The 27,349-nt window shown below is 53.1% G+C and overlaps 1 protein-coding gene across 1 annotated transcript in view; it reads left to right on the top strand.

Moving 5' to 3' along the window:
- Positions 1 to 27,349, top strand: part of LOC147111397 (uncharacterized) — a 325,410-nt gene that overhangs the window by 177,848 nt on the left and 120,213 nt on the right. The window contains 7 exon segments of the mRNA XM_085999884.1: positions 19,321 to 19,455; positions 21,212 to 21,256; positions 22,377 to 22,493; positions 23,937 to 24,005; positions 25,609 to 25,644; positions 26,943 to 27,005; positions 27,143 to 27,178. Of these exon segments, the coding sequence (XP_085856010.1) occupies positions 19,321 to 19,455; positions 21,212 to 21,256; positions 22,377 to 22,493; positions 23,937 to 24,005; positions 25,609 to 25,644; positions 26,943 to 27,005; positions 27,143 to 27,178 (501 nt within the window).

The following is a 27,349-nucleotide window of genomic DNA, read 5'->3' as shown; positions in this document are numbered from 1 at the left end:
ATCCCTGCCTTTGTTACCTCGAGACTCGACTATTCCAACACACTCCTGGTTGGCCTCCCACATTCCACCCTATGTAAACTTGAGGTCTTCCAAAACTCTGCTCCAATTCTGCCCTCTTGCGCATCTCCGATTTTAATCGCTCCACCATTAGCGGCTGTGCCTTCAGCTGCCTGGGCCCTGAGCTCTGGAATTCCTTCTCTAAACCTCTCCGCCTCTCTCTTCTCCATTAAAATGCTTCTCTTTATGTGGCTCGGTGTCAAATTTTGTTTGATAATCGCTCCTGTGAAGTGCCTTGGGACACTTTACTACGTTACAGGCGCTGTATAAATGCTAGATGTTGTTGCTGTGTCACTCTTAGCAGGTTCCAATAGCCAGAGAAAACAGCCGCATAATCTGGAACTCCATATAATGTGCGCCTCTTTATGTAGACAGGTCTGATCTCCTTGGATGAGTCTATTACAAGAACATTGTGCTGTTGTTATGAGCTCTCCCAATAAGAGAATGACTGGATTTTACTGTGGTCGTTCCTTGGCCAATATCTATGAGGCAGAGGGCGATTTCTCAATCTTTAAATTCTCAGGCTTGTACATTTCCATCTCTGGAACGTTTTTAGGCATTGATCCATCTGCAGAAACACTACATGGTTTGAATTTGAAAATCGTGGCTAAATTCATACACCCGCTGGAGAGGCAGCTGTTCGAGTGTCAACCCGTGTCAGGAGAAAGGCTGAAACAAGGGATTCAATATTCCTTCTTAGCCCCTTGGGTTGCAATCTGGAATGTAGGTGATGTGCCTCAATAAATCCGAGACTCGATGTTAGCGAAACAAAACAAGGCTTTTATTGACTTAGAAGGTAACGCACAGAGGAGAACGTATCTTCCATCCAGAGGTCTGCCGTACTGGATGTGCTGCAGGCTGGGCCAGCTTACATAGGAGCCAGGTATGGGCGGAGCCCTACACACAGTACAATACAATGGAAATGAAACTGAAACCAACCACAGTCACAGGCAGAGAAATACTGATGAGTGATGAATGGAATATTTCATCACAGTAGGAACCTGGCCACCAATCGTGTGTAAGCTGCTTCCTAACCAGAGTCCGCAGTGATGGGTAAAACCAGTCACAATCGGGGAGGCAGGATGAAATGTCAGGGCCCCACAGTGGCGAGCTGTGATGTTAGGAGCAACGCTGAGAGATCAGGTCACGTGCAGGTACTTCCTGAGGAAGACACCATGGTGAGCGTCAATTGGAAACAATTGATTGAAATGTTGTCTTGCAAACTGTCATCGTAATTGGTGAGCAACTGAATACACAGCCATTGCTTGCATATACCACAGTGAGAGGGTAAACCACAGCGAGAGGGTAAACCACAGTGAGAGGGTAAACCACAGCGAGAGGGTAAACCACAGTGAGAGGGTAAACCACAGTGAGAGGGTAAACCACAGCGAGAGGGTAAACCACAGTGAGAGGGTAAACCACAGCGAGAGGGTAAACCACAGCGAGAGGGTAAACCACAGTGAGAGGGTAAACCACAGTGAGAGGGTAAACCACAGCGAGAGGGTAAACCACAGCGAGAGGGTAAACCACAGAGAGAGGGTAAACCACAGCGAGAGGGTAAACCACAGCGAGAGGGTAAACCACAGCGAGAGGGTAAACCACAGCGAGAGGGTAAACCGCAGCGAGAGGGTAAACCACAGCGAGAGGGTAAACCGCAGCGAGAGGGTAAACCACAGTGAGATCGTAAACCACAGTGAGAGGGTAAACCACAGCGAGAGGGTAAACCACAGCGAGAGGGTAAACCACAGCGAGAGGGTAAACCACAGTGAGAGGGTAAACCACAGTGAGATCGTAAACCACAGTGAGAGGGTAAACCACAGCGAGAGGGTAAACCACAGCGAGAGGGTAAACCACAGCGAGAGGGTAAACCACAGCGAGAGGGTAAACCACAGCGAGAGGGTAAACCACAGTGAGAGGGTAAACCACAGCGAGAGGGTAAACCACAGCGAGAGGGTAAACCACAGCGAGAGGGTAAACCACAGCGAGAGGGTAAACCACAGTGAGAGGGTAAACCACAGCGAGAGGGTAAACCACAGCGAGAGGGTAAACCACAGCGAGAGGGTAAACCACAGTGAGAGGGTAAACCACAGCGAGAGGGTAAACCACAGTGAGAGGGTAAACCACAGTGAGAGGGTAAACCACAGTGAGAGGGTAAACCACAGTGAGAGGGTAAACCACAGCGAGAGGGTAAACCACAGCGAGAGGGTAAACCACAGTGAGAGGGTAAACCACAGTGAGATCGTAAACCACAGTGAGAGGGTAAACCACAGCGAGAGGGTAAACCACAGCGAGAGGGTAAACCACAGTGAGAGGGTAAACCACAGTGAGATCGTAAACCACAGTGAGATCGTAAACCACAGTGAGATCGTAAACCACAGTGAGAGGGTAAACCACGGTGAGAGGGTAAACCACAGTGAGATCGTAAACCACAGTGAGATCGTAAACCACAGTGAGATCGTAAACCACAGTGAGATCGTAAACCACAGTGAGAGGGTAAACCACGGTGAGAGGGTAAACCACAGTGAGATCGTAAACCACAGTGAGATCGTAAACCACAGTGAGATCGTAAACCACAGTGAGAGGGTAAACCACGGTGAGAGGGTAAACCACGGTGAGAGGGTAAACCACAGTGAGATCGTAAACCACAGTGAGAGGGTAAACCACAGTGAGAGGGTAAACCACAGTGAGAGGGTAAACCACAGTGAGATCGTAAACCACAGTGAGAGGGTAAACCACGGTGAGAGGGTAAACCACGGTGAGAGGGTAAACCACAGTGAGATCGTAAACCACAGTGAGAGGGTAAACCACGGTGAGAGGGTAAACCACGGTGAGAGGGTAAACCACAGCGAGAGCGTTTACCACGGTGAGAGGGTAAACCACAGCGAGAGCGTAAACCACAGTGAGAGGGTAAACCACAGTGAGAGGGTAAACCACAGTGAGAGGGTAAACCACGGTGAGAGGGTAAACCACAGTGAGATCGTAAACCACAGTGAGAGGGTAAACCACAGTGAGAGGGTAAACCACAGTGAGAGGGTAAACCACAGTGAGAGGGTAAACCACAGTGAGATCGTAAACCACAGTGAGAGCGTAAACCACAGCGAGAGGGTAAACCACAGTGAGAGGGTAAACCACAGCGAGAGGGTAAACCACAGCGAGAGGGTAAACCACAGTGAGAGGGTAAACCACAGCGAGAGGGTAAACCACAGCGAGAGGGTAAACCACAGCGAGAGGGTAAACCACAGTGAGAGGGTAAACCACAGTGAGATGGTAAACCACAGTGAGAGGGTAAACCACAGCGAGAGGGTAAACCACAGCGAGAGGGTAAACCACAGTGAGAGGGTAAACCACAGTGAGATCGTAAACCACAGTGAGAGGGTAAACCACAGCGAGAGGGTAAACCACAGCGAGAGGGTAAACCACAGTGAGAGGGTAAACCACAGTGAGATCGTAAACCACAGTGAGATCGTAAACCACAGTGAGATCGTAAACCACAGTGAGAGGGTAAACCACGGTGAGAGGGTAAACCACAGTGAGATCGTAAACCACAGTGAGATCGTAAACCACAGTGAGATCGTAAACCACAGTGAGATCGTAAACCACAGTGAGAGGGTAAACCACGGTGAGAGGGTAAACCACAGTGAGATCGTAAACCACAGTGAGATCGTAAACCACAGTGAGATCGTAAACCACAGTGAGAGGGTAAACCACGGTGAGAGGGTAAACCACGGTGAGAGGGTAAACCACAGTGAGAGGGTAAACCACAGTGAGAGGGTAAACCACAGTGAGATCGTAAACCACAGTGAGAGGGTAAACCACGGTGAGAGGGTAAACCACGGTGAGAGGGTAAACCACAGCGAGAGCGTTTACCACGGTGAGAGGGTAAACCACAGCGAGAGCGTAAACCACAGTGAGAGGGTAAACCACAGTGAGAGGGTAAACCACAGTGAGAGGGTAAACCACGGTGAGAGGGTAAACCACAGTGAGATCGTAAACCACAGTGAGAGGGTAAACCACAGTGAGAGGGTAAACCACAGTGAGAGGGTAAACCACGGTGAGAGGGTAAACCACAGTGAGATCGTAAACCACAGTGAGAGCGTAAACCACAGCGAGAGGGTAAACCACAGCGAGAGCGTAAACCACAGTGAGAGGGTAAACCACAGCGAGAGGGTAAACCACAGTGAGAGGGTAAACCACAGCGAGAGGGTAAACCACAGTGAGAGGGTAAACCACAGTGAGAGGGTAAACCACAGTGAGAGGGTAAACCACAGTGAGAGGGTAAACCACAGCGAGAGGGTAAACCACAGTGAGAGGGTAAACCACAGTGAGAGGGTAAACCACAGTGAGAGGGTAAACCACAGCGAGAGCGTTTACCACAGTGAGAGGGTAAACCACAGTGAGAGGGTAAACCACGGTGAGAGGGTAAACCACAGCGAGAGCGTTTACCACGGTGAGAGGGTAAACCACAGTGAGAGGGTAAACCACAGTGAGAGGGTAAACCACGGTGAGAGGGTAAACCACAGTGAGATCGTAAACCACAGTGAGAGGGTAAACCACAGTGAGAGGGTAAACCACAGTGAGAGGGTAAACCACGGTGAGAGGGTAAACCACAGTGAGAGGGTAAACCACAGTGAGAGGGTAAACCACGGTGAGAGGGTAAACCACAGTGAGAGCGTTTACCACGGTGAGAGGGTAAACCACAGCGAGAGGGTAAACCACGGTGAGAGCGGGGAGGGTGGGCTCGGGTAGTTAGGCTCGAGGTGGGGGGTTCGGGCTTGGGTTAAGGGGGCTCGGGGCAGGGTGGGCTCCGGGAGGGGGGGCTCGGGGTAGGGGGGCTCGGGGTAAGGAGCTCGGGGAGTGGGGGCTCGGGGTGGGGGGGCTCGGGGTAAGGAGCTCGGGGGCTGTGGGCTCGGGGTAGGGGGGCTCGGGGTAGGGGGGCTCGGGGTAGGGGGGCTTGGGGTGGGTGGGCTCGGGGTAGGGGGGCTTGGGTGGGTGGGCTTGGGGTAGGGGGGCTCGGGGTGGGTGGGCTCGGGGTAAGGGGGCTCGGGGAGTGTGGGCTCGGGGTTGGTAGGGGGCTCGGTTTAGGGGGGCTCGGAGTAGGGGGGCTCGAGGTAAGGGGGCTCGGGGTGGGCAGGCTCGGGGTGTGGGGGTTCGGGCTAGGGGTAGGGGGGCTCGGGGTGGGTGGGCTCGGGTAGGGGGGCTCAGGATGGGGGGGCTCGGGGTAGAGGGGCTTGGGGGAGGGGGCTCGGGGGAGGAGGGGCTCGAGAGGGTGGGCTCGGGGTGGGTGGGCTCGGGCTAGGGGGGCTCAGGGAGGGTGGGCTCGGGGAGGGTGGGCTCGGGGTAGGGGTGCTCGGTGTAGGGGGTGGGCTCGGGGTGGGTGGGCTCGGGAGGAGGGGCTCGGGGTGGGTGGGCTCGGGGGAGGAGGGGCTCGGGGTGGGTGGGCTCGGGGGAGGAGGGGCTCGGGGAGGGTGCGCTCGGGGTAGGGGGCTCAGTGTAGGGAGGCTCGGGGTAGAGGGGCTCGGGGGGAGGGGGCTCGGCGGAGGGGGGGCTCGGGGTAGAGGGGCTCAGGGGGAGGGGGCTCGGGGGAGGGTGGGCTCGGGGAGGGGGGGCTCGGGGTAGGGGCGCTCAGTGTAGGGGGCTCAGTGTAGGGAGGCTCGGGGTGGAGGGCGGAGGGGGCTCAGCAGAGGGTGGGCTCGGGGTGGGGGGCTCAGGGAAGTGGAGTTGGCTGATCACAGCTGGGCTTTACCCCTGCTCCAGCTCCTGCTCCCCCTGACCTGCCCCGTATCTGCGCAGTGAGAGTGGCAGCACCTTCATGTTGTGTGAGTCTCCTTTGGGTCAGCCCTTGCTGGTAGCAAGTTCAAGCAACTTACTTGAGGTCAGGAAGTAACAAAAGAGTTTTCTTCCACGTGATTGTAATGATTTTTGATTTGCTTTAGAAAGTGGAGTAAATTGCCCGCCATTGTGCACCAGGGGCGCTTTGAGCAGTTGCAGCACTCCCGTCGTTCTGTTTATTAGCGCTTCTTGCTGTGTCCAGCCCAGTTAGTGCAGCTTTATTTACTCTCTCTTTCCTTGCTTGCAGCTGTAAGCAATGAAACAAATTGGAAAAGGATCATGGGCTGGCAGTCGCCTAGAAGCAGAGTTTGTAATTTTTAAACGAGGGGTCTCTTCCAGCTCTCCTTCGCATGTGATCTTTGTTTGTAAAGCGTTACAGTGCGCTGTCAGAATCCGCCATCCTGCACAGTATTCCCAGAGAAATCCGGCAGAGGGCACTTTACCTGGAAAACCTTTCACCAATTTTAACTTCACACCTTCACTGCACAATTGGTTTCTCGCTGAGTTTCAATCATGGTTGATTAGTCCATTCACAGGGTATAGTAACACAGTCCTCACTGCAGTATTTACACCAGGAGAGCCTCCTAGAATCCCTGGCATTGACAGCTTTTTTCCTCAAATTAACTTTACAGCTCACTGCCGCTGTGATTTTTTTTTAATAGCGCACACAGATGGTTCATATTACCAAGTAAAACGTGCAGACATTCCCATCAGCGAGAACCTTGAGCAAAGAACATTGTTCATTCCCTCCTCCTCCTCCTCCTCCTCTGCCACCCCCAAAAAATCAGGAAGCATTTGATTCTTATTCCAGGCTGACAATCCTATATTTACTCAGATTAAAATAAGGGGAGCTTTTGGGACTGGGTGAGAACAAAATGCATCCGCGGTCAAACACAGCCCCTCGCTCGATGCAAATTCTGTGCCAAGACTGAAAAAGTGCCGTGCCAGAGGAAACTGTTGCATAAAACTGCCCAGTATTCCACCCAAACTGGCTCACAATTGGCCGTCCAATACTTGGTCGATAAGTTCGGTACAGGCCCTTTGTTGAGGTTGGGGGTTAATGATCAGGAACACCAGGGCGTGCTGTGCACTGCATCGATCTGTGCAATATCCAGCCTGACACTCCATACAAATAAACTGTAAAGGTTTTCCATCCCACGGAACTGACATTCTCTTCCTCAATCAGCATAAACATCTCCTTCCCCCTCCCACACCAGAAAAAACATCCAAACCCAGAAAGGTCGAGAAAGGATTATTTGGGGAACTAAGAGGTGGAGGCCCACTTCTACCTCCTTCCCAAGATCCACAAACAGGACTGCCCTGGTAGACCCATCGTTTCAGCCTGTTCTTGCCCCACGGAACTTATCTCTTCCTATCTCGACTCTATCTTTTCTCCCCTTGTCCAGTCTCTTCCCACCTACATCCGCGACTCTTCCGACGCCCTCCGCCACTTTAACAGTTTCCAGTTTCCTGGCCCCAACCGCTTCCTTTTCACCATGGACGTACAATCCCTCTACACCTCCATCCCCCACCCGGATGGCCTGAGGGCGCTCCGCTTCTTCCTTGAACAGAGGCCCGACCAGTCCCCATCCACCACCACCCTCCTCCGCCTGGCTGAACTTGTTCTCACATTGAACAACTTCTCCTTTAACTCCACTCATTTCCTCCAAATCAAAGGTGTTGCCATGGGTACCCGCATGGGTCCTAGCTATGCCTGCCTTTTTGTGGGATATGTGGAACAATCTTTGTTCCAGTCCTACTCGGGTCCCCTCCCTCACCTCTTTTTCCAATATATTGATGACTGTATCGGTGCCGTTTCCTGCTCTTGCCCCGAACTTGACAATTTCATTCACTTTGCCTCCAATTTCCACCCTTCCCTCACCTTCACATGGTCCATCTCTGACTCTTCCCTTCCCTTCCTCGACTTCTCCGTCTCCATCTCTGGGGATAGGTTATCGACCAATATTCACTACAAGCCCACTGACTCCCACAGCTACCTGGACTACACTTCCTCCCACCCCGCCTCCTGTAAGGACTCTATTCCATTCTCCCAGTTTCTCCGTCTCCGCCGTATCTGCTCCGACGATGCCACCTTCCACACCAGTGCTTCCGACATGTCTTCCTTTTTCCACAACCGAGGATTCCCCTCTACCATGGTTGACATGGCCCTCGACCGTGTCCGTTCTATCTCCCGCACTTCTGCCCTCACCCCTGCCCCTCCCTCCCGGAACCACGGTAGGGTTCCCCTTGTCCTCACCTTTCACCCCACCAGCCTCCACATTCAACGGATCATCCTCCGCCATTTCCGCTACCTCCAAAGTGATCCCACCACCAAACGCATCTTCCCCTCCCCTCCCCTTTCAGCATTCCGTAGGGACCGCTCCCTCCGAGACACCTTAGTCCACTTCTCTATCACCCCCAACAGCCCTTCCCCTTCGCCTGGCACCTTCCCGTGCAAGCGCAGGAGATGTAACACCTGCCCCTATACCTCCCCCCTTCCCACTGTCCAGGGCCCCAAACACCCCTTCCAGATGAAACAGCGATTTACTTGTACTTCCTGCAATCTAGTATACTGTATTCGCTGCTCACGATGCGGTCTCCTCTACATTGGGGAGACCAAACGCAGATTGGGTGACCGCTTTGCGGAACACCTCCGTTCAGTCCGTAAGGGTGACCCCGAGTTTCCGGTCGCCTGTCACTTTAATTCTCCGCTCCACTCCCACTCGGACCTCACCGTCCTCGGCCTCTTGCATTGTTCCAACGGAGCTCAGCGTAAGCTCGAGGAACAGCACCTCATCTTTCGATTAGGCACTTTACAGCCTTCCGGACTCAATATCGAGTTCAACAATTTCAGATCATAACCTCGGCCCCTATTACATTTTTACTTATATTTTTTTTCCACCCCTTTGTTTTGGGTTTTCCCTCCCCCCCCCTTTCCTTTTTTCTCTCTCCCACATGGCAGCTGTCTCTCATCCTGCCAGTACACTTCACACCTAATCTAGAGCCGTCTTTTGTCTCCTCTGTCCTATCACCATCTGGTCTGGTTTTGAATACCTCTTAATGTCTCTTCACTTCTTTTGTTCTCTCCCAGCCCTGCCTTTCAATCTATTTCATTTCCTTTCCAGTTTTGAAAAAGGGTTTTCACCCGAAACGTCGACTCTAATTTCTCTCCACGGATGTTGCCTGGCCTGCTGAGTTTTTCCAGCATTTTCTGTTGTTATTTTGGATTTCCAGCATCTGCAGTATTTTGCTATCGGATTCTATAGTGTGTTGGTTTGGGATTTTTTTCATTAGATATTCTCGCAGCTCAGTGTCACTGGCCACTCCTGTGAGTGGACCTCGTGTCCCATATGACCGGGGCGCTCCCTTTTCTGCCCAATCTAGTTAAATGATGACAAGACGCAACGATTGCGAAGAGAATTCTTACTCTGTTCATTGTGCGATTCCCCTCTCTTCGAAAGGTGGATTAAAAGCATTCTGAACCAAACCATACTTAAGTAAAGCGATTAATGAAAGCATAAAGCTGTGAATCTTATACTTTGCATACATAAGGCTGGGTTTTAATTCCAGGTGGGAGTCATGTGTGTGACAAACTGCCCCCTCCCCCACAGCACGTGACTCGGAATTTTAACTCCCGGGTTTTACCTCCATGTTCATAAATCAGACTCCGGCCCAAACACGACGGGAATTGTTTCCTGATCAGCGAGCGGGAGCGGGATTTCATGCAGCAGGCAGGAATGATCCCGTCGCTCATGGTGAGGGGGAGAGCAGGGCAAGGGGAGAGAAGCTCGGGGAAGAGGAGGCTGAAGGTTTCCTTGTGGGGCCCGGAGGAGTCCTTACTTTCCTGAGCTGTGTCTAGTGTCGCTCCCGCCAGACCTCACTGGCAGGTCCAGCACTGTGCACGACTGCCATGATTGTCAGTTAAAATTCCTTTGGGATCCTAGTTACGTCGATATTTAAATGTTAGCGAGATACATCGGGAACGGAGTGGGAAGCGCCCACTCGTCCCCTCCCCACCAAGAGGACAGGGTTAAACTCAGCCCTTGGGATGTTAAAGCAGAATGTCGCTGCTTAGGCTGTGAAACCTGCTTCCCGAGACTGGAATGGTGGGAAAACCAGTGCAGAATGCGGGAGAGGTTGCAATGGTCACAGTCGGAGGGTTAGGCTTCTCACGGAGAGCACAGGGCTGGTCAATGACCTCTATTGACCTAAATGACCTGGAGCAGCATTGATCCCTCAACAAACAGCACTAAAAAACTGATGATCCCGTCATTACCATGTTGCTGCTTTGTGGGATCTTGCTGTGCACAAATTGGCTGCTGCTTTTCCTACATTACAACAGTGATTACACTTCAATAGTATTTAATTGGCTGTAATGGGCTTTGGAATGCCCTGAGGTGGTGAGAGACGCTGTAGAAAGGCGACTTATCATTTTCTAAGGTTCGCTGTGCGGCGCTGCACGACACACGAAGGTGGTTCAACGTATTTGTTGCCAAACGATTCTCATCCAGAAACTGATTCACCATCACGCTGACATCTGGAGCCCAGTCTCCCCTTCACTAGTCCCCTGGGATTGATAGCAAGCTGCCTGGCTCATTTACAGCGATGCTTTGAATCTCTCAATGTGTAGAGGACTTTTAGGAGATTGAACGTACTTACAAAGCAAAAAGTGATTACTCTGGAGATTCTCGATTACAGTACAATGTGGAACTAGCTTTTAGTCATTTAAGATGCAAGTTAGAACCAGGTAATAGTTTTCCAAGACACTGCAGCTAACACCAGAAATATCTGCTTTAAAAGTAACTTTTATAAAAGTACTGTGAAGTCATGGGAAGATTATTCACTTAGTGAGAATAAAGAACGCAAGGACTTGCATTTCTATAGCGCCTTTCATGACCCCAGGATGTCCCAAAGTGCTTTAGAGCCAATTAAAAACTTTTGAAGTGTAGTCACTGCTGTAATGTAGAAAACAAGGCAACCAATTTGCGCACAGCAAGCTCCCACCAACAGAAATGTGATATTGACCAGATAATCTGTTTCACTCATGTTGGTTGAGGGATAAATATTGGCCCCAGGACTCCGTGGAGAACTCCCCTGCTCTTCTTCGAATAGTGCCGTGGGATCTTTTACATCCACCTGAGAGAGCAGACAGGTCCTTGGGTTTAACGTCTCATCTGAAAGACAGCATGTCTGCCAGTACAGCACTCCCTCAGTACTGCCCCTCCGACAGTGCGGCACTCCCTCAGTACTGCCCCTCCGACAGTGCGGCGCTCCCTCAGTACTGCCCCTCCGACAGTGCGGCGCTCCCTCAGTACTGCCCCTCTGACACTGCGGCGCTCCCTCAGTACTGCCCCTCCGACAGTGCGGCGCTCCCTCAGTACTGCCCCTCCGACACTGCGGCGCTCCCTCAGTACTGCCCCTCCGACACTGCAGCGCTCCCTCAGTACTGCCCCTCCGACACTGAGGCGCTCCCTCAGTACTGCCCCTCCGACAGTGCGGCGCTCCCTCAGTACTGCCCCTCCGACAGTGCGGCGCTCCCTCAGTACTGCCCCTCCGACAGTGCAGCGCTCCCTCAGTACTGCCCGTCCAACAGTGCGGCACTCCCTCAGTACTGCCCCTCCGACACTGAGGCGCTCCCTCAGTACTGCCCCTCCGACAGTGCGGTGCTCCCTCAGTACTGCCCCTCCGACAGTGCAGCACTCCCTCAGTACTGCCCGTCCAACAGTGCGGCACTCCCTTAGTACTGCCCCTCCGACAGTGCGGCGCTCCCTCAGTACTGCCCCTCCGACAGTGCAGTGCTCCCTCAGTACTGCCCCTCCGACAGTGCGGCGCTCACTCAGTACTGCCCCTCCGACAGTGCGGTGCTCCCTCAGTACTGCACCTCCGACAGTACGGCACTCCCTCAGAACTGCCCCTCCGACAGTGCGGTGCTACCTCAGTACTGCCCCTCCGACAGTGCGGCGCTCACTCAGTACTGCCCCTCCGACAGTGCGGTGCTCCCTCAGTACTGCACCTCCGACAGTACAGCACTCCCTCAGAACTGCCCCTCCGACAGTGCGGCGCTCCCTCAGTACTGCCCCTCCGACAGTGCGGCGCTCCCTCAGTACTGCCCCTCCGACAGTGCGGCGCTCCCTCAGTACTGCCCCTCCGACAGTGCGGCGCTCCCTCAGTACTGCCCCTCCGACAGTGCGGCGCTCCCTCAGTACTGCCCCTCCGACAGTACGGTGCTCCCTCAGTACTGCCCCTCCGACAGTGCAGCGCTCCCTCAGTACTGCCCCTCCGACAGTGCGGCGCTCCCTCAGTACTGCCCCTCCGACAGTGCGGTGCTCCCTCAGTACTGCCCCTCCGACAGTGCGGCGTTCCCTCAGTACTGCCCCTCCGACAGTGCGGCACTCCCTCAGTACTGCCCCTCCGACAGTGCAGCGCTCCCTTCACCGTGTATCACAGCAGCCTATCCTTCATATGTCTCTAGTGCCTCACATCCAATGAGTTACTTATTCAGCTGTTCCCCAGCCTACTAGAAACTGCGACTTTAGTTTATCTGTGTTCAGAGCAGGATGTGAATGTACATAGTCCATGTAGGGAACTGATTGGTTTAAAAGTAGCCCTCATTACAGCAGCAGAAATCTTGGAATCCCATGTAATAAAAGTGGAATTTGGTTTTGATCTGTCACATTGTACCAGGAGCCCTGCTCAAAACACACTGCAGATTAGTGCCATGTATTAAGGTGTGATCAGATACTTTTCACTGCTTATCTTCTCCATGATGTGGAGAGGCCAGTGTCGGACTGGGGTGGACAAATGTAAGAAGTCACACAACACCAGGTTATAGTCCAACAGCTTTATTTGAAATCACAAGCTTTCGGAGCGCTGCTCCTTCGTCAGGTGAAGTGAAGTGTTGCATATAGACACAGCTTATATAGTCAGAGAACACTGCCAGATGATTACAGGTAATCTTTCTAACTGCCCTTTATGTGATAATGTAGAAAGATTACCTGTAATCATCTGGCAGTACTCTCTGACTATATAAGCTGTGCCTATAAGTAACTCCTCACTTCACCTGACGAAGGAGCAGCGCTCCAAAAGCTTGTGATTTCAAATAAAGCTGTTGGACTATAACCTGGTGTTGTGTGACTTCTCACATATATCTTCTCCATTACCCAGACCGGCTACTCCCACCTCCGTAACATCACCCGTCCCCGCCTCCGCCCCGCCTCGACTCATCTGCTGCTGAAACCCGCATTCATGCCTTTGTCACCTCCAGACTCGACTATTCCAACACTCCCCTGGCCGGTCTCCCACCTTCCACCCTACATAAACTTCAGCTCGTCCAGAACCCTGCTGCCCGTGTCCTAACTCGCACCGAGTCCCGATCGCCCATCACCCCCTGTCCTAACTCACACCGAGTCCCGTTCACCCATCACCCCCTGTCCTAACTCGCACCAAGTCCCGTTCACTCATCACCCCCTGTCCTAACTCACACCCAGTCCCGTTCACCCATCACCCCCTGTCCTAACTCACACCCAGTCCCGTTCACCCATCACCCCCTGTCCTAACTCGCACCGAGTCCCGTTCACCCATCACCCCCTGTCCTAACTCGCACCGAGTACCGTTCACCCATCACCCCCTGTCCTAACTCGCACCGAGTCCCGTTCACCCATCACCCCCTGTCCTAACTCGCACCGAGTCCCGTTCACCCATCACCCCCTGTCCTAACTCGCACCGAGTCCCGTTCACCCATCACCACCTGTCCTAACTCACACCGAGTCCCGTTCGCCATCACCCCCTGTCCTAACTTGCACCGAGTCCCGATCGCCATCACCCCCTGTCCTAACTCGCACCGAGTCCCGTTCACCCATCACCCCCTGTCCTAACTCGCACCGAGTCCCGTTCACCCATCACCCCCTGTCCTAACTCGCACCGAGTCCCGTTCACCCATCACCCCCTGTCCTAACTCACACCGAGTCCCGTTCACCCATCACCCCCTGTCCTAACTCACACCGAGTCCCATTCACCCATCGCTCCCTGTCCTAACTCGCACCGAGTCCCGTTCACCCATCACCCCCTGTCCTAACTCGCACCAAGTCCCGTTCACCCATCACCCCCTGTCCTAACTCGCACTGAGTCCCGTTCACCCATCACCCCCTGTCCTAACTCGCACCGAGTCCCGTTCACCCATCACCCCCTGTCCTAACTCACACCGAGTCCCATTCACCCATCGCTCCCTGTCCTAACTCGCACCGAGTCCCGTTCACCCATCACCCCCTGTCCTAACTCGCACTGAGTCCCGTTCACCCATCACCCCCTGTCCTAACTCGCACCGAGTCCCGTTCACCCATCACCCCGTGTCCTAACTCTCACCGAGTCCCGTTCACCCATCACCCCCTGTCCTAACTCGCACCAAGTCCCGTTCACCCATCACCCCCTGTCCTAACTCTCACCGAGTCCCGTTCACCCATCACCCCCTGTCCTAACTCACACCGAGTCCCGTTCACCCATCACCCCCTGTCCTAACTCACACCGAGTCCCGTTCACCCATCACCCCCTGTCCTAACTCGCACCGAGTCCCGTTCACCCATCACCCCCTGTCCTAACTCGCACTGAGTCCCGTTCACCCATCACCCCCTGTCCTAACTCGCACCGAGTCCCGTTCACCCATCACCCCCTGTCCTAACTCGCACCGAGTCCCGTTCACCCATCACCCCCTGTCCTAACTCGCACCGAGTCCCGATCGCCCATCACCCCTGTGCTCGCTGACCTACATTGGCTCTCGGTCCGGCAACAGCTCGATTTTAAAATTCCCATCCTTGTTTTCAAATCCCTCCATGTCCTCACCCCTCCCTATCTCTGTAACCTCCTCCAGCTTTACAGCCTTAGTTTATAATGTCCTATCTGAAAGAGGTAGTTAAGGAGGACCAACTGTTTTTAATTGCTTGGCTCCTATCATGTTTGGCCCATGTGATTAGTACTAATTAGGACAGTGGGTGCAATTACACCACAGCTACTGATAAGGTGCCTCCAGTATCATTGGCAGCAGGTAGTAGCTGGTTTATCCAGTCAGCTGAGAGTGTGTGTTTCTACACATCTGGAGACCTCTGCTCCCAGCATTGTAAATATGCCACAAGTGCAGGTAAGAGTGTCCGCACCCAAAAACCATTCAGTAAACCCCGTGCAGGTTTATGAAATGTCCAGGAGAGGAGCACATCTGGACTCAGAACAGAGTTTCTGCAGTGAGCAACTCCTGATCTTTAATGAATTACATTGAATTTACAACACAGAAACCAGCCATTCAGCCCAACTGGTCGATGGCGGTGGTTGTGCTCCACATGAGCCTGCTCGAACCCCGCTTCCTTAACCCCGTTCCCCCGAACCCCGCTCCCTGGGACCCCGCTCCCTGGGACCCCGCTTCCTCGAACCCCGCTCCCTCTAACCTTCGAACCCCGCTCCCTCTAACCTTCGAGCCCCGCTTCCTCGAACCCCGCTCCCTCTAACCTTCGAACCCCGCTCCCTCTAACCTTCGAACCCCGCTCCCTCGAACCCTTGAACCCCGCCCCCTCGAACCCCGCTCCCTCTAACCTTCAAACCCCGCTCCCTGGAACCCCACTCCCTCTAACCTTCGAACCCCGCTCCCTCGAACCCCGCTCCTTCGAACCCTGCTCCCTCTAACCTTTGAACCCCGCTCCCTCTAACCTTCGAACCCCGCTCCCTCGAACCCCGCTCCCTCGAACCCTCGAACCCCGCTCCCTCGAACCCCGCTCCCTCGAACCCCGCTCCCTCGAACCTCGAACCCTCGAACCCCACTCCCTCGAACCCCGCTCCCTCGAACCTCGAACCCTCGAACCCCACTCCCTCGAACCCTATCAGCATCTGTACTATTTGCCTCAACCACTCCCTGTGGGAGCGAGTTCCACATTCTCACCACTCTCTGGTTAAAGAAGTTTCTCCTGAATTCCCTATTGGATTTATTAGTGACTCTCTTATATTGATGGCCCCTAGTTCTGGTCTCCCCCACAAGTGGAAACATCTTCTCTACGTCTACCCTATCGAACTGCTTCATAATTTTAAAGAACTTTATCAGGTCACCCCTCAGCCTCCTATTTTCCAGAGTCCCATATTATAAAAAGCACATCGAGACACTGGAGAAGGTGCAATGAAGATTTACAAGGAGGACACCAGAGCTGAGAGGTTTGGTATTTCCATCTCCATCTTAGCTCACCTCTGCATTAACTGCCCTCCCTATAAAAGCGCTTTGGGATGTCCTGAGGTTGTGAAAGGCGCTATACAAATGCAAGGTTCTCTCTGTCTCTCTCTCTCTCTCTGTCTCTGTCTCTCTCTGTCTCTGTCTCTCTCTCTCTCTCCCCCTCTCCCTCTCTCCCTCTCTCTCTCTCTCTCCTTGATGGGAGTGCAGACTGGGCGCACCATTTGCCCTGATTCCGGTTTCTATCCCTAAAGCTGACCAGACCGTCCACTCTGCTCCTGCCAAGAGCCCTGATTATAACCGAACCCGCCCGAGGGTAACGGGCCGGTTTGGGGTCAGACGTTCACTTTACACAAGGTTTGATTTTACACACCAGCCCTGTTCGGTTACAATTGGAGCTAATAAGAAAATAAAGAAAGACTCGTGTTTCTCCAGCGCCTTTCACATCAGGACGTCCCAAAGCGTTTCACAGCCAATGAAGTACTTTTTGGAGTGTAGTCACTGGTGTAATGTAGGAAACGGGGTACAGCAAGATCCCACAAACAGCAGATAACAGTGCGGCGCTCCCTCAGTACAGCCCCTCCGACAGTGCGGCGCTCCCTCAGTACTGCCCCTCCGACACTGCGGCGCTCCCTCAGTACTGCCCCTCCGACAGTGCGGTGCTCCCTCAGTACTGCCCCTCCGACAGTGCGGTGCTCCCTCAGTACTGCCCCTCCGACAGTGCGGCGCTCCCTCAGTACTGCCCCTCCGACAGTGCAGCGCTCCCTCAGTGCTGCCCCTCCGACAGTGCGGCGCTCCCTCAGTACTGCCCCTCCGACAGTGCGGCGCTCCCTCAGTACTGCCCCTCCGACAGTGCGGCGCTCCCTCAGTACTGCCCCTCCGACAGTGCGGTGCTCCCTCAGTACTGCCCCTCCGACAGTGCGGCGCTCCCTCAGTACTGCCCCTCCGACAGTGCGGCGCTCCCTCAGTGCTGCCCCTCCGACAGTGCGGCGCTCCCTCAGTACTGCCCCTCCGACAGTGCGGCGCTCCCTCCGTACTGCCCCTCCGACAGTGCGGCACTCCCTCAGTACTGCCCCTCAGGCAGTGTGGCGCTCCCTCAGTACTGCCCCACTGACAGTGAAGTTAGGACTGTCCAACTGGCACTAGTAACATACTAAAAAGAGAACATAAATCGAAGCTGATCATTCTGTAACGTTTCCTGTGATTGGAGTACCTCAGTCATTGCATTGACGGGTCCTTTTATTCTCTCCCTGGTTTCTCACCGCCCCCCAGTGGAATCATCGATTATTACGTCCAATAATCTTTTCTTATAAACATGAAATGAAGGACTCTAAGATTTCACTTCAGATTGTATAAACCTTTTGCTTTTTACTAAAGATTTAGTGGTTCTGATGCAAACCAGTCACCAAATTGTAGTCAGACAAACTTTCACATGAAGCTTGGGGTCAAAGAGGTCGGTTCTAAGGAGCATCTTTAGGAGGAGAGAGAGGCGGAGAGGTTTAGGGAGGGAATTCCAGAGCTCGGGGCCCAGACAGCTGAAGGCACGGCCACCAATGGTGGAGCGATTAAAATCAGGGATGATCAAGAGGCCAGAATTGGAGGAGCGCAGAGATCTCGGAGGTTTGCAGGGCTGGACAGAGATGAAAAGGGGCGAGGCCACGGAAGGATTTGAAAACAAGAACCCTTTCTATCTGAATTCACCAATCACTTTCCGTTGCAAAGCAGAATTTCAGTTTAATGTAAAACGAAGGGTTGAGCTCGATGACTGAATTGGAAGCTTCGCATGGGATTGTAAATCAGAACTTTGGACAAGACATTTTCTTCATTACGTTCGAATCGAGTGGACGTACTTGTTCCCCAGAACACGAACTAGTCGAAGTATGATTTTGAATATTAGACTGACGTTTAGACTGATGAAATATATTTTCATATAAAACTTGGCTTCTATCGCCCCTGGAGGTGATTGGAGCACTAAATCAGGTGCTACACACCTCTCTTGGCGCTAACGCCGAGGAGCGAGGCGCTACCTCAGAGCGCTGGTGAAGCTCATGTGATGTCAGTCAGCAATGGAACACAGACACACTGTCACCGGCCAGTTCTTAAAGGGGAGGGTCGATCTTGCTCTCCATCCACACCCTGCTCATTGCAGCCTTGAATCTCGGCCTGGAGAGACCTGCACATCAAATCTGCTGGAAAGAACAATGGAGAGGCCCAGGGAAAGAGCTCAGAGTGCAGCCCCCACAGTCTCTTCTAAATCGATACAAGGAAGGGCAAATCAAAATGAACCTGCAAAGTGCTGCTCAGAACCCAAAACTCCTTCACACAGCGTTGAATCTCTCCAGAAGTCTCTCTCTCGCTCTCTCTCTCTCTCTCAGAATGCGTGGTGCAAAAATGTCACCGACAAAAAAGGCAGGAAGCGGTCGCCTTTAAATAGCGTTCCCCCAGTCCCTTCCTGACTGCAAAACGCTCCCCTCAACCTGTCATTGCTAGTGGCAGGCGGTAAGGCAGGGGGCGCCACTCAATATCTGGTCCGGGGCGCTAAGCACTCGACTGACGTCACAATCTGCGGGCGCAGGAGATCGTGGCAGTAGTGTTTAGCGCCGCCGCAAAATGTCGTCAATTTCGCGAGCGGCGCAAACATCGCCGCGCCCGGGCGCTAGTTGCTTTGCGCCCCATTAGCGCCCTCTTAAGGCACTAACGGGAGGTGCTAATCAACTGAATTTTTCCACCTCTACAAATATCTGGCAGTGTAAAGTCACACAAATGCGCTGAGCTAACAGTCATTGCCCGACGGATAGCCCAGTGTCGTAGATCGATCAGTGTCGCAGCCTGACCCAGTGTCATAGATCGATCAGTGTCGCAGCCTGACCCAGTGTCGTGGATCGATCAGTGTCGCAGCCTGATACTGGGAATCCTGATCTGGCGCAAGCCTGTGCGACCACAACCTCGTCCGGTTTCTAACGATGAGGAGCCCAATGCCTAGACCAGTAAACAAAGGACTCGCATTTTTACAGCGCCTTTCACATCGGCAGGACGTCCCAAAGCGCTTTACAGCCAATGAAATACTTTTGAAGTGTGGTCATTGTTGCAATGTAGGAAACGTGGCAGCCAATTTGCGCACAGCAAGCTCCCACAAACAGCAATGAGATAATGGCCTGTACTTGGAGCGACGCTGTACCTTTACCGCTGGAAAACATGTGACCATCCATCAGTTCACAGATTTACTTTCTTTCTAGGGCCGACCGGGTACCCCGGGAGTTCAGGGGCCTCAGGGTCCACCGGGGCCTCATGGGCGTCAGGGAGTGCCTGGATTTAAGGGACACACAGGTTACAGAGGCACAGATGGATTGACTGGACATACCGGAGACAAGGTGGGTACAACACAATCATTTAAACTGATCAGAAAACCAATTGAACGGCCCAATATTTCTGTGTGGTTCCCGGTGCATCGACTGATTGAACATTGTTCATTAATGGAAATAATTCAACATCCTGTTTGAGATGATGTCCAAATTGGCCACTGGGCTTTAATTGAGATTCAGTCGTGGCTACAAGGAAATGGGGCAGAGGGACATTGCTGGCTTCAGTCACTGATCTGATGGCCATGTTGGTTGACGCTGGAACCTACTAGCCAATCCTTGGTATAGTTATCACCATTAGGAACATTGGAATCGCTGGACCAGAATAGACCACGGTCCATCTGGTTCACCTTCTACCATCCTGGTAGTCGCCTGATCCAACGATAATGGAGTTGTCGATCAATCTCCATCAGTGAGTCTACAACAGACCCAGACATGAGGCGAGGAAAACCCCCAGTGGTGGAGAGCTTTGGGAACCAGAGGTCCACAGTCACCTGTTCCTCCCGAGCTCGCTACACTCACCACACGTCATGCCTCCAATCACTCGGATACTGGAGCACAAAATATTATTATCTGACAGAAATCTATTTATTTGCCAAGGCTTGTAGGGAATCGGTACTGCCAGAAATATCACCACCATCTTTCTAGTGTGATATATTTAGGGTAAAGTGTGTGAGGCCGGGTTTTCTGGCCATTTCAATTAATTGCTGGTAAATTGGAGGCACAGTGACCGCCACAACCTCCTACCATTTACCCCGTAAACCCTGTGCACCTACAGAGCCTGAAATCCCTGCCGCTCTGCTCTACCTGCACTTGTTCAGCAGACCAGAGACACCAAATCTGAGAAGGAGCCAATCACAGGTGGGCTTTTTACTCCTCGGCTCATCGAGCAGCTAAAGGGGCGCATCCGGGATTGATGCTCTCCGCCTGCCGATGGTTTGGAGCCTTTCCTGAGGCCTCGCTGTGACTCATGGCTGGTCTCTGCTGGCTTGGGTTACCTTGGGGGGCTGCCAAGGGCATACTGGGTGGAATTCTCAGGGTAGCTCAGGAACATCCCCCAGGTAGCACCTCCCCCCTTGAGGTCAGGAGGGACAGGTGGAACATACTCGCGCCCCCCCCCCCCCCGACACCACCCCTCCCCCATGCAATTTAGCAAAACTTGTTTAAAGAGGTAAGATCCCAATTCCCCAAATTCCTGCCCCTCTGGCAGTTTGCACCGTCTCTCCGAGATTCCTCCGATCTTCCATCAAAAGTACGGTGGGATTTCGGGAGAACCATGGCGGAGATTACCGGCGCCTGTCTTTAGCCCTCGGTGGCATTGCCCATTTACCAGCCTCCCACCCACTCCCAGCGAGGCCGCGCTATCCATCACTGGGTAGCGCTCCCTATTGGCGAGCCTTGTGAGTTGGGAATGGCCATCAGGAATTCGGGCAGTGAAGGCGACTATTGCAGAACTGATCTCTCACCCGATCTCGCTGGTTCCCCCAGCCCGTGCTCCCGGCGTGGACACCAGGCTGGAGACCCGGAACTGCACCGTTCCAAGCTCCTCTCCCAGCTGCGGCCTGTCTCCAGCAGCCCCGACAACCCCTGGCACACAGTCCACGTGGCGTGTTCCAAACCGGGAGTGCGCTTTTGTAAAGTCCAACCCTAAAACTGCGCTGGTCCACATCGCTGGTAACTCAGGAATGTGAGTTTTAACGTGTGTTGTGACTTGCATTAACTCGATTGTTTGCTTACTCGATCTGTTCGCTATCTTGTTTTATAACAGGGACCAATGGGTGTCCCCGGATTTGCAGGGAATGATGGGATACCGGTAAGTACACAGGCGGGGGGGGGGGGGCGGGGAAGAGAGGGGCGGGAGGGGCGGGGGGGAGGGGCGGGGGGGAGGGGGGGAGGGGCGGGGGGGAGGGGTGGCGGTAACGAGTCTCCTGGCAATTGCACGATGGGATCTCTATCATAAGAAACAGGGGCAGGCCAATCGGCCCCTCGAGCTATCAGGTTAAACACCTCGATCAGATCTCCCCTCAACCGTGTAAACTCCAGGGAATGCAAACCAAGTTTCTGCAACCTGGCCCCATAATTTAACCCTTTCAGCCCTGGTATCATCCTAGATTCCCCCACCAGAGGAAGTCGTTTCTCTGTATCTACCCTGACTGGGAACTGTCTGATTGCTTGATTCAGAGATTTCTGGGAAGGGAGTGATTCCGTGAAGGGCAGTAATGGAGTCATAGGAACAGGAGGAGGCCATTCAGCCCCTCGAGCCTGTTCCACCATTCAATTAGATCAGGGCTGATCTGTAGCTTAACTCCATTTACCCGCCTTGGTCTGTAACCCTTAATACCCTTACCCAACAAAAATCTATCAATCTCAGTTTTGAAATTTTCAATTGACCCCCAGCCTCAACAGCTTTTTGGGGGAGAGAGTTCCAGATTTCCACCACCCTTTGTGTGAAGAAGTGCTTCCTGACATCACCCCTGAACGGCCTGGCTCTAATTTTAAGGTTCTGCCCCCTTGTTCTGGACTCCCCCCACCAGAGGAAATAGTTTCTCTCTCTCGACCCCATCGAATCCTTTAATCGTCCGAAACACCTCGATTAGATCACCCCTTAATCTTCTAAACTCGAGGGAATACAAGCCCAGTCTGTGCAACCTGTCCTCGTAATTTAACCCTTTTAGCCCCGGTATCATTCTGGTGAATCTGCGCTGCCCCCCCTCCGAGGCCCCGATATCCTTCCTGAGGGGCGGGGCCCAGAACGGAACGCAGTGACCAGATAAGGTCTCACCAGAGCTTTATATAACTGTAACTGGATTTAAAGGAAAGGAGATGGTTGTTTTATTGATTTGATGTTGGTTCCTAGAATTTATCATTTCAGTAGGAACAGTAGAACTGTCTTCGATTAGCTGGATCTTGTGCTAAGACTGTTGCTGTTGTAGGGTCACCCAGGACAACCAGGCCCCAGGGGACCTCCCGGACACGATGGATGCAATGGGACGAGAGGAGATCCCGGTGAAATGGGACCACCTGGGTTTCCTGCTTTGTTGGGCTTCACTGTAAGTAAATGTTGCTGAAATACATCACGTGCAGGGTGAGCGTGGACAACATTATCAGAACTGGGAAAGCCAGTCTTTGTCAAATGGACCTGCATTCTCACCACATCGAGAGTTTAACTTGTTTAAAAAAAAATCCCTGCGTTCAAAGAAACATAGAATCTTATTGCACAGAGGGAGGCCATTTGGCCCATCGTGCCTGTGCCGGCTCTTTGAAAGAGCTCTCCAATTAGTCCCACTCCCCCTGCTCTTTCCCCAGAGCCCTGCAAATTTCTCTCCTTCAAGTATTTATCCAATTCCCTTTTGAAAGTTACTGTTGAATCTGCTTCCACCGCCCTTTCAGGCAGCGCATTCCAGATCACCACAACGCGCTGTGTAAAATAATTTCTGCTCATTGGGAGGAAATTCTGCTATTTCAACATTGCCCATTCAATTTTCCTATGTCAACTGTCACGATGTAGTTGCAAACTCTGGCCACTAAGTGGCTCCACCGATCAAATTTCTGAAATCTTCTCCCAACTCCATTGCCAGCTTATTGTTTTTTAAATACGTTTGTCACCTGGCCCTGGGCAAAACACCACTTTAATATTTAATGCAAGAGTCCTATAACATAACGATATAATGAAATAGGACACAAAAATAGCTAGGAGTTGTAAAGAGTTAAATTGGGCAAAGAAAGAGAATGTTTTTTTGAACTGTTTTAGAATCTATGAGGAATATATGTGAGGGAGACATCAAATGGAATTCACTGAGGCTGCTCTCCTGTGCAAAGTCCCATTCGCTGGGGACACGGGTCCCAGAATCGATCCCATAATATTAATGGTCCTATTTGAGAACTCCAGTCCCACTGAGTGAGGATCAGTGAGGGAGTGCAGCATCGCTGAATCTATCCTCACATTCTCATGGTTTTCAGTTCTAACATTTCTTCCAGCATTTTTTACACCACAAGAAGACAAATTCTGAAACAAAAGCCAAATATTACAGATGCTGTAAATCTGAAATAAAAACAAAATGCTGGAGATACTCAGCAGGTCAGGCAGCATCTGTGGAGAGAGAAACAGAGTTAACGTTTCAGGTCGATGACCTTACGCCAGAACTAGAAAAATCTGGAGATTTAACAGGTTTATAAGCAAGTGTAAGGACGGAGAAAGGGGGGAGGAAAGTACAAAAGGGAAGGTCTGTGATTGGGTGGAAGGCAGGAGAGATTAAATGACAAAAGGGATGATGGGGCGAGGCAAAAGGAGATGTTAATGGGACAAGTAAAGAAACATAAGATGGGTCTAGAGGAGGTGTAAATGGGAATATCAGAATCATCAACAGCTGCCATCTGATAGAATGGGAGCAGTGGTTATGATCTGAAATTGTTGAATTCAGTGTTGAGTCCAGGAGGCTGTAAAGAGACAAATTCTGATCTGCTGACGTTTTTATTCTTCGCTGCTTACATAGGGAGCTCCCGGCCGGAAGGGGCAGAAAGGGGAGCCTTTTCTCGTTACAGTCGAGCGGACGAGATTTAGGGTGAGTTTCACATAACTCTGCAAATGAGCACACGTTCCAAGCGGTGTGTGACAGTACGTGGTCTGTATGTGATTCTTTCTTACGATAGATTTCCTTGACATTTAAGGTTCTGCCCCCTTGTTCTGGACTCCCCCCACCAGAGGAAATAGTTTCTCTCTCTACCCCATCAACTCCTTTAATCATCTTAAACACCTCGATTAGATCACCCCTTAATCTTCTATACTCCAGGGAATACAAGCCCAGTCTGTGCAACCTGTTCTCGTAATTAACAGGCACAAAGTGGGAACAACTGATCTGAGAAACGAGGCCAGGTTTGTGGGGGGTACGGTGGTGCCGTGGGGGGTACGGTGGTGCCGTGGGGGGTACGGTGGTGCCGTGGGGGGTACGGTGGTGTCGTGGGGGGTACGGTGGTGCCGTGGGGGGTACGGTGGTGCCGTGGGGGGTACGGTGGTGCCGTGGGGGGGTACGGTGGTGCCGTGGGGGGGTACGGTGGTGCCGTGGGGGGTACGGTGGTGCCGTGGGGGGTACGGTTGTGCCGTGGGGGTACGGTGGTGCCGTGGGGGACACGGTGGTGCCGTGGGGGGTACGGTGGTGCCGTGGGGGGTACGGTGGTGCCGTGGGGGGTACGGTTGTGCCGTGGGGGGTACGGTGGTGCCGTGGGGGGTACGGTTGTGCCGTGGGGGGTACGGTAGTGCCGTGGGGGGTACGGTGGTGCCGTGGGGGGTACGGTGGTGCCGTGGGGGGCACGGTGGTGCCGTGGGGGGCACGGCGGTGCCGTGGGGGGTACGGCGGTGCCGTGGGGGTACGGCGGTGCCGTGGGGGGTACGGCGGTGCCGTGGGGGGTACGGTGGTGCCGTGGGGGTACGGTGGTGCCGTGGGGGGTACGGTGGTGCCGTGGGGGGTACGGCGGTGCCGTGGGGGTACGGCGGTGCCGTGGGGGGTACGGCGGTGCCGTGGGGGGCACGGTGGTGCCGTGGGGGGTACGGTGGTGCCGTGGCTCTGTTACTGGGCCAGGAATCCACGGAACGGGAGTTTCTAGAAGTTTGAGAATTTCAATTCAGTTTTACAAATCTGGATATAAAAAGCTGGTGTCAGTAAAAGTGACCGTGAGGCTGTCGGATTGTCTGGTTCACTGATGTCCTGCCGTCCTTACCCGGTCTGGGCCTACAGGTGACTCCAGTCCCTTGACTGCCCTGTGAAGTGGTCCAGCAAGCCTGGTGGCTCAAGAAGAAGGCGACTCATGACAATCTTCTCAGGACAACCTAGGGATGAGCAATGAATGCCGGCCTTGTCGGTGACACCCACATATCATTGGTTCATTATCACACTGCAGTGAATAGTGAGCGCCTGATCTGGGCTTGGTCACTGAGACTACGGGGTAAGTTAATTCACAACAGCCTTATAATCCGTGCACCTCATCGCCCTGGGGCTCTGATTCATAAGGGCAGCAGATGAGGCCTGCGTTCAAGCTGCCTAACCGTCATTCCTCTGGGAGACAGTGGGGAGAAAGAGGGTAAAACCACCTGGCAATGGGAAAGGGAGGGAGAAATGAAAAGAAATATGATCCTATTCTAACCACGTGCCACTCTCCTTCCATTCACAGGGTGATCCCGGTCACGCAGGTGCTCCTGGTTATCCAGTAAGTGCTTGGGTTTTGGGGCAGTGGGAGGGGGGCATTTTCAGAGTTCCTGTTTCAGGCAGGGAGGCTGACCGGCCAGGAGCGCAGCCTTCCCCGTGATTGTCCGTCCAAAACTGCAGGAAATCATGGGCGGCTCGCGTCCAAACCTCCGATAGAAGCTCCCGGTGGCAGAGTCTCCCTCACTTGAAGCACGAACTCGGAACAACAATTCCCTCAATCTGGGCTGTGTTTGTGATAATGATTTGGATTTTATGCTGGATATTGTTACACCTGCTCTCCAGCAAACAGGGAACACGCCCATCTGATACAACGAGCACTGCTTAAACATTTTATTCCTCTAAAATATTGAATGCTATTTTTGTCACAGCCATGGCTCAGTGGACAGCACCCTTGCCTGAGTCAGGAGATTGTGGGTTCAAGTCCCACTCCAGAGACTTGAGCACAAAAATCTAGGCTGACACTCCAGTGCAGTACTGAGGGAGCGCCGCACTGTCGGAGGGGCAGTACTGAGGTAGCGCCGCACTGTCGGAGGGGCAGTACTGAGGGAACGCCGCACTGTCGGAGGGGCAGTACTGAGGGAGCGCCGCACTGTCGGAGGGGCAGTACTGAGGGAGCGCCGCACTGTCGGAGGGGCAGTACTGAGGGAGCGCCGCACTGTCGGAGGGGCAGTACTGAGGGAGCGCCGCACTGTCGGAGGGGCAGTACTGAGGGAGCGCCGCACTGTCGGAGGGGCAGTACTGAGGGAGCGCCGCACTGTCGGAGGGGCAGTACTGAGGGAGCGCCGCACTGTCGGAGGGGCAGTACTGAGGGAGCGCCGCACTGTCGGAGGGGCAGTACTGAGGGAGCACCGCACTGTCGGAGGGGCAGTACTGAGGGAGCGCCGCACTGTCGGAGGGGCAGTACTGAGGGAGTGCTGCACTGTCAGAGGGGCAGTACTGAGGGAGCACTGCACTGTCGGAGGGGCCATCTTTCAGACGAGACTTTAAACCGAGGCCCCGACTGCTCTCCAAGATGGATGTGTAAGATCCCATGGACCTATTTAAAGAAGAGCAGGGGAGTTCTCCCCGGTGTCCTGGGGCCAATATTTATCCCTCAACCAACGTCACTAAAACAGATTATCTGGCCATTATCACATTGCTGTTTGTGGGAGCTTGCTGTGCGTAAATTGGCTGCTGCGTTTCCTACATTACAACAGTGACTACACTCCATAAAGTACTTCATTGGCTGTAAAGTGCTTTGGGACGTGCTGAGGTTGTGAAAGGCGCTATAGAAATGCAAGTTCTCTCTTTCTCTTGCAGGGTACACATGGTCTCCCCGGACAGATGGGCTCCAGGGGCCCGCCAGGAGTATTAGGACCACAGGTATGTATCAGTATTGGGAATCGTCCCACTCAGAAGGCCAAACCTTCCCGAGTGATTTATTTGGTTCTGTATTGTGGCTGTTATTTGTTTTAATTTGCTCTTCTGATTCTCACCTGGTTCAAACTTCTCCCCCATAGGGCCGGCCAGGACCCCCAGGTTCTCAAGGTCCAAAGGTAGGAATTCAACAATCCATCGGTGTGGGCTGCTCTTAAAAGCAATGGCAATTAAGATCGTCTGTCTCATCTGCTATGCTAAACCTTTCTAAAACACTGGTTAGGGCCCAGCTGGAGTATTGTGTTCAATTTTGGGCATCACGCTTTAGGAAGGATGTGTCAAAAACTTAA

The sequence above is a fragment of the Somniosus microcephalus genome, chromosome 10 (genome assembly GCF_052327205.1).
Source record: "Somniosus microcephalus isolate GS21.2 chromosome 10, FLI_Smic_1.0, whole genome shotgun sequence".
In the NCBI taxonomy this organism is placed as follows: domain Eukaryota; kingdom Metazoa; phylum Chordata; class Chondrichthyes; order Squaliformes; family Somniosidae; genus Somniosus; species Somniosus microcephalus.
Note: the sequence above shows the minus strand (reverse complement) of the source record. Positions and strands in the feature narration are given on the sequence as shown.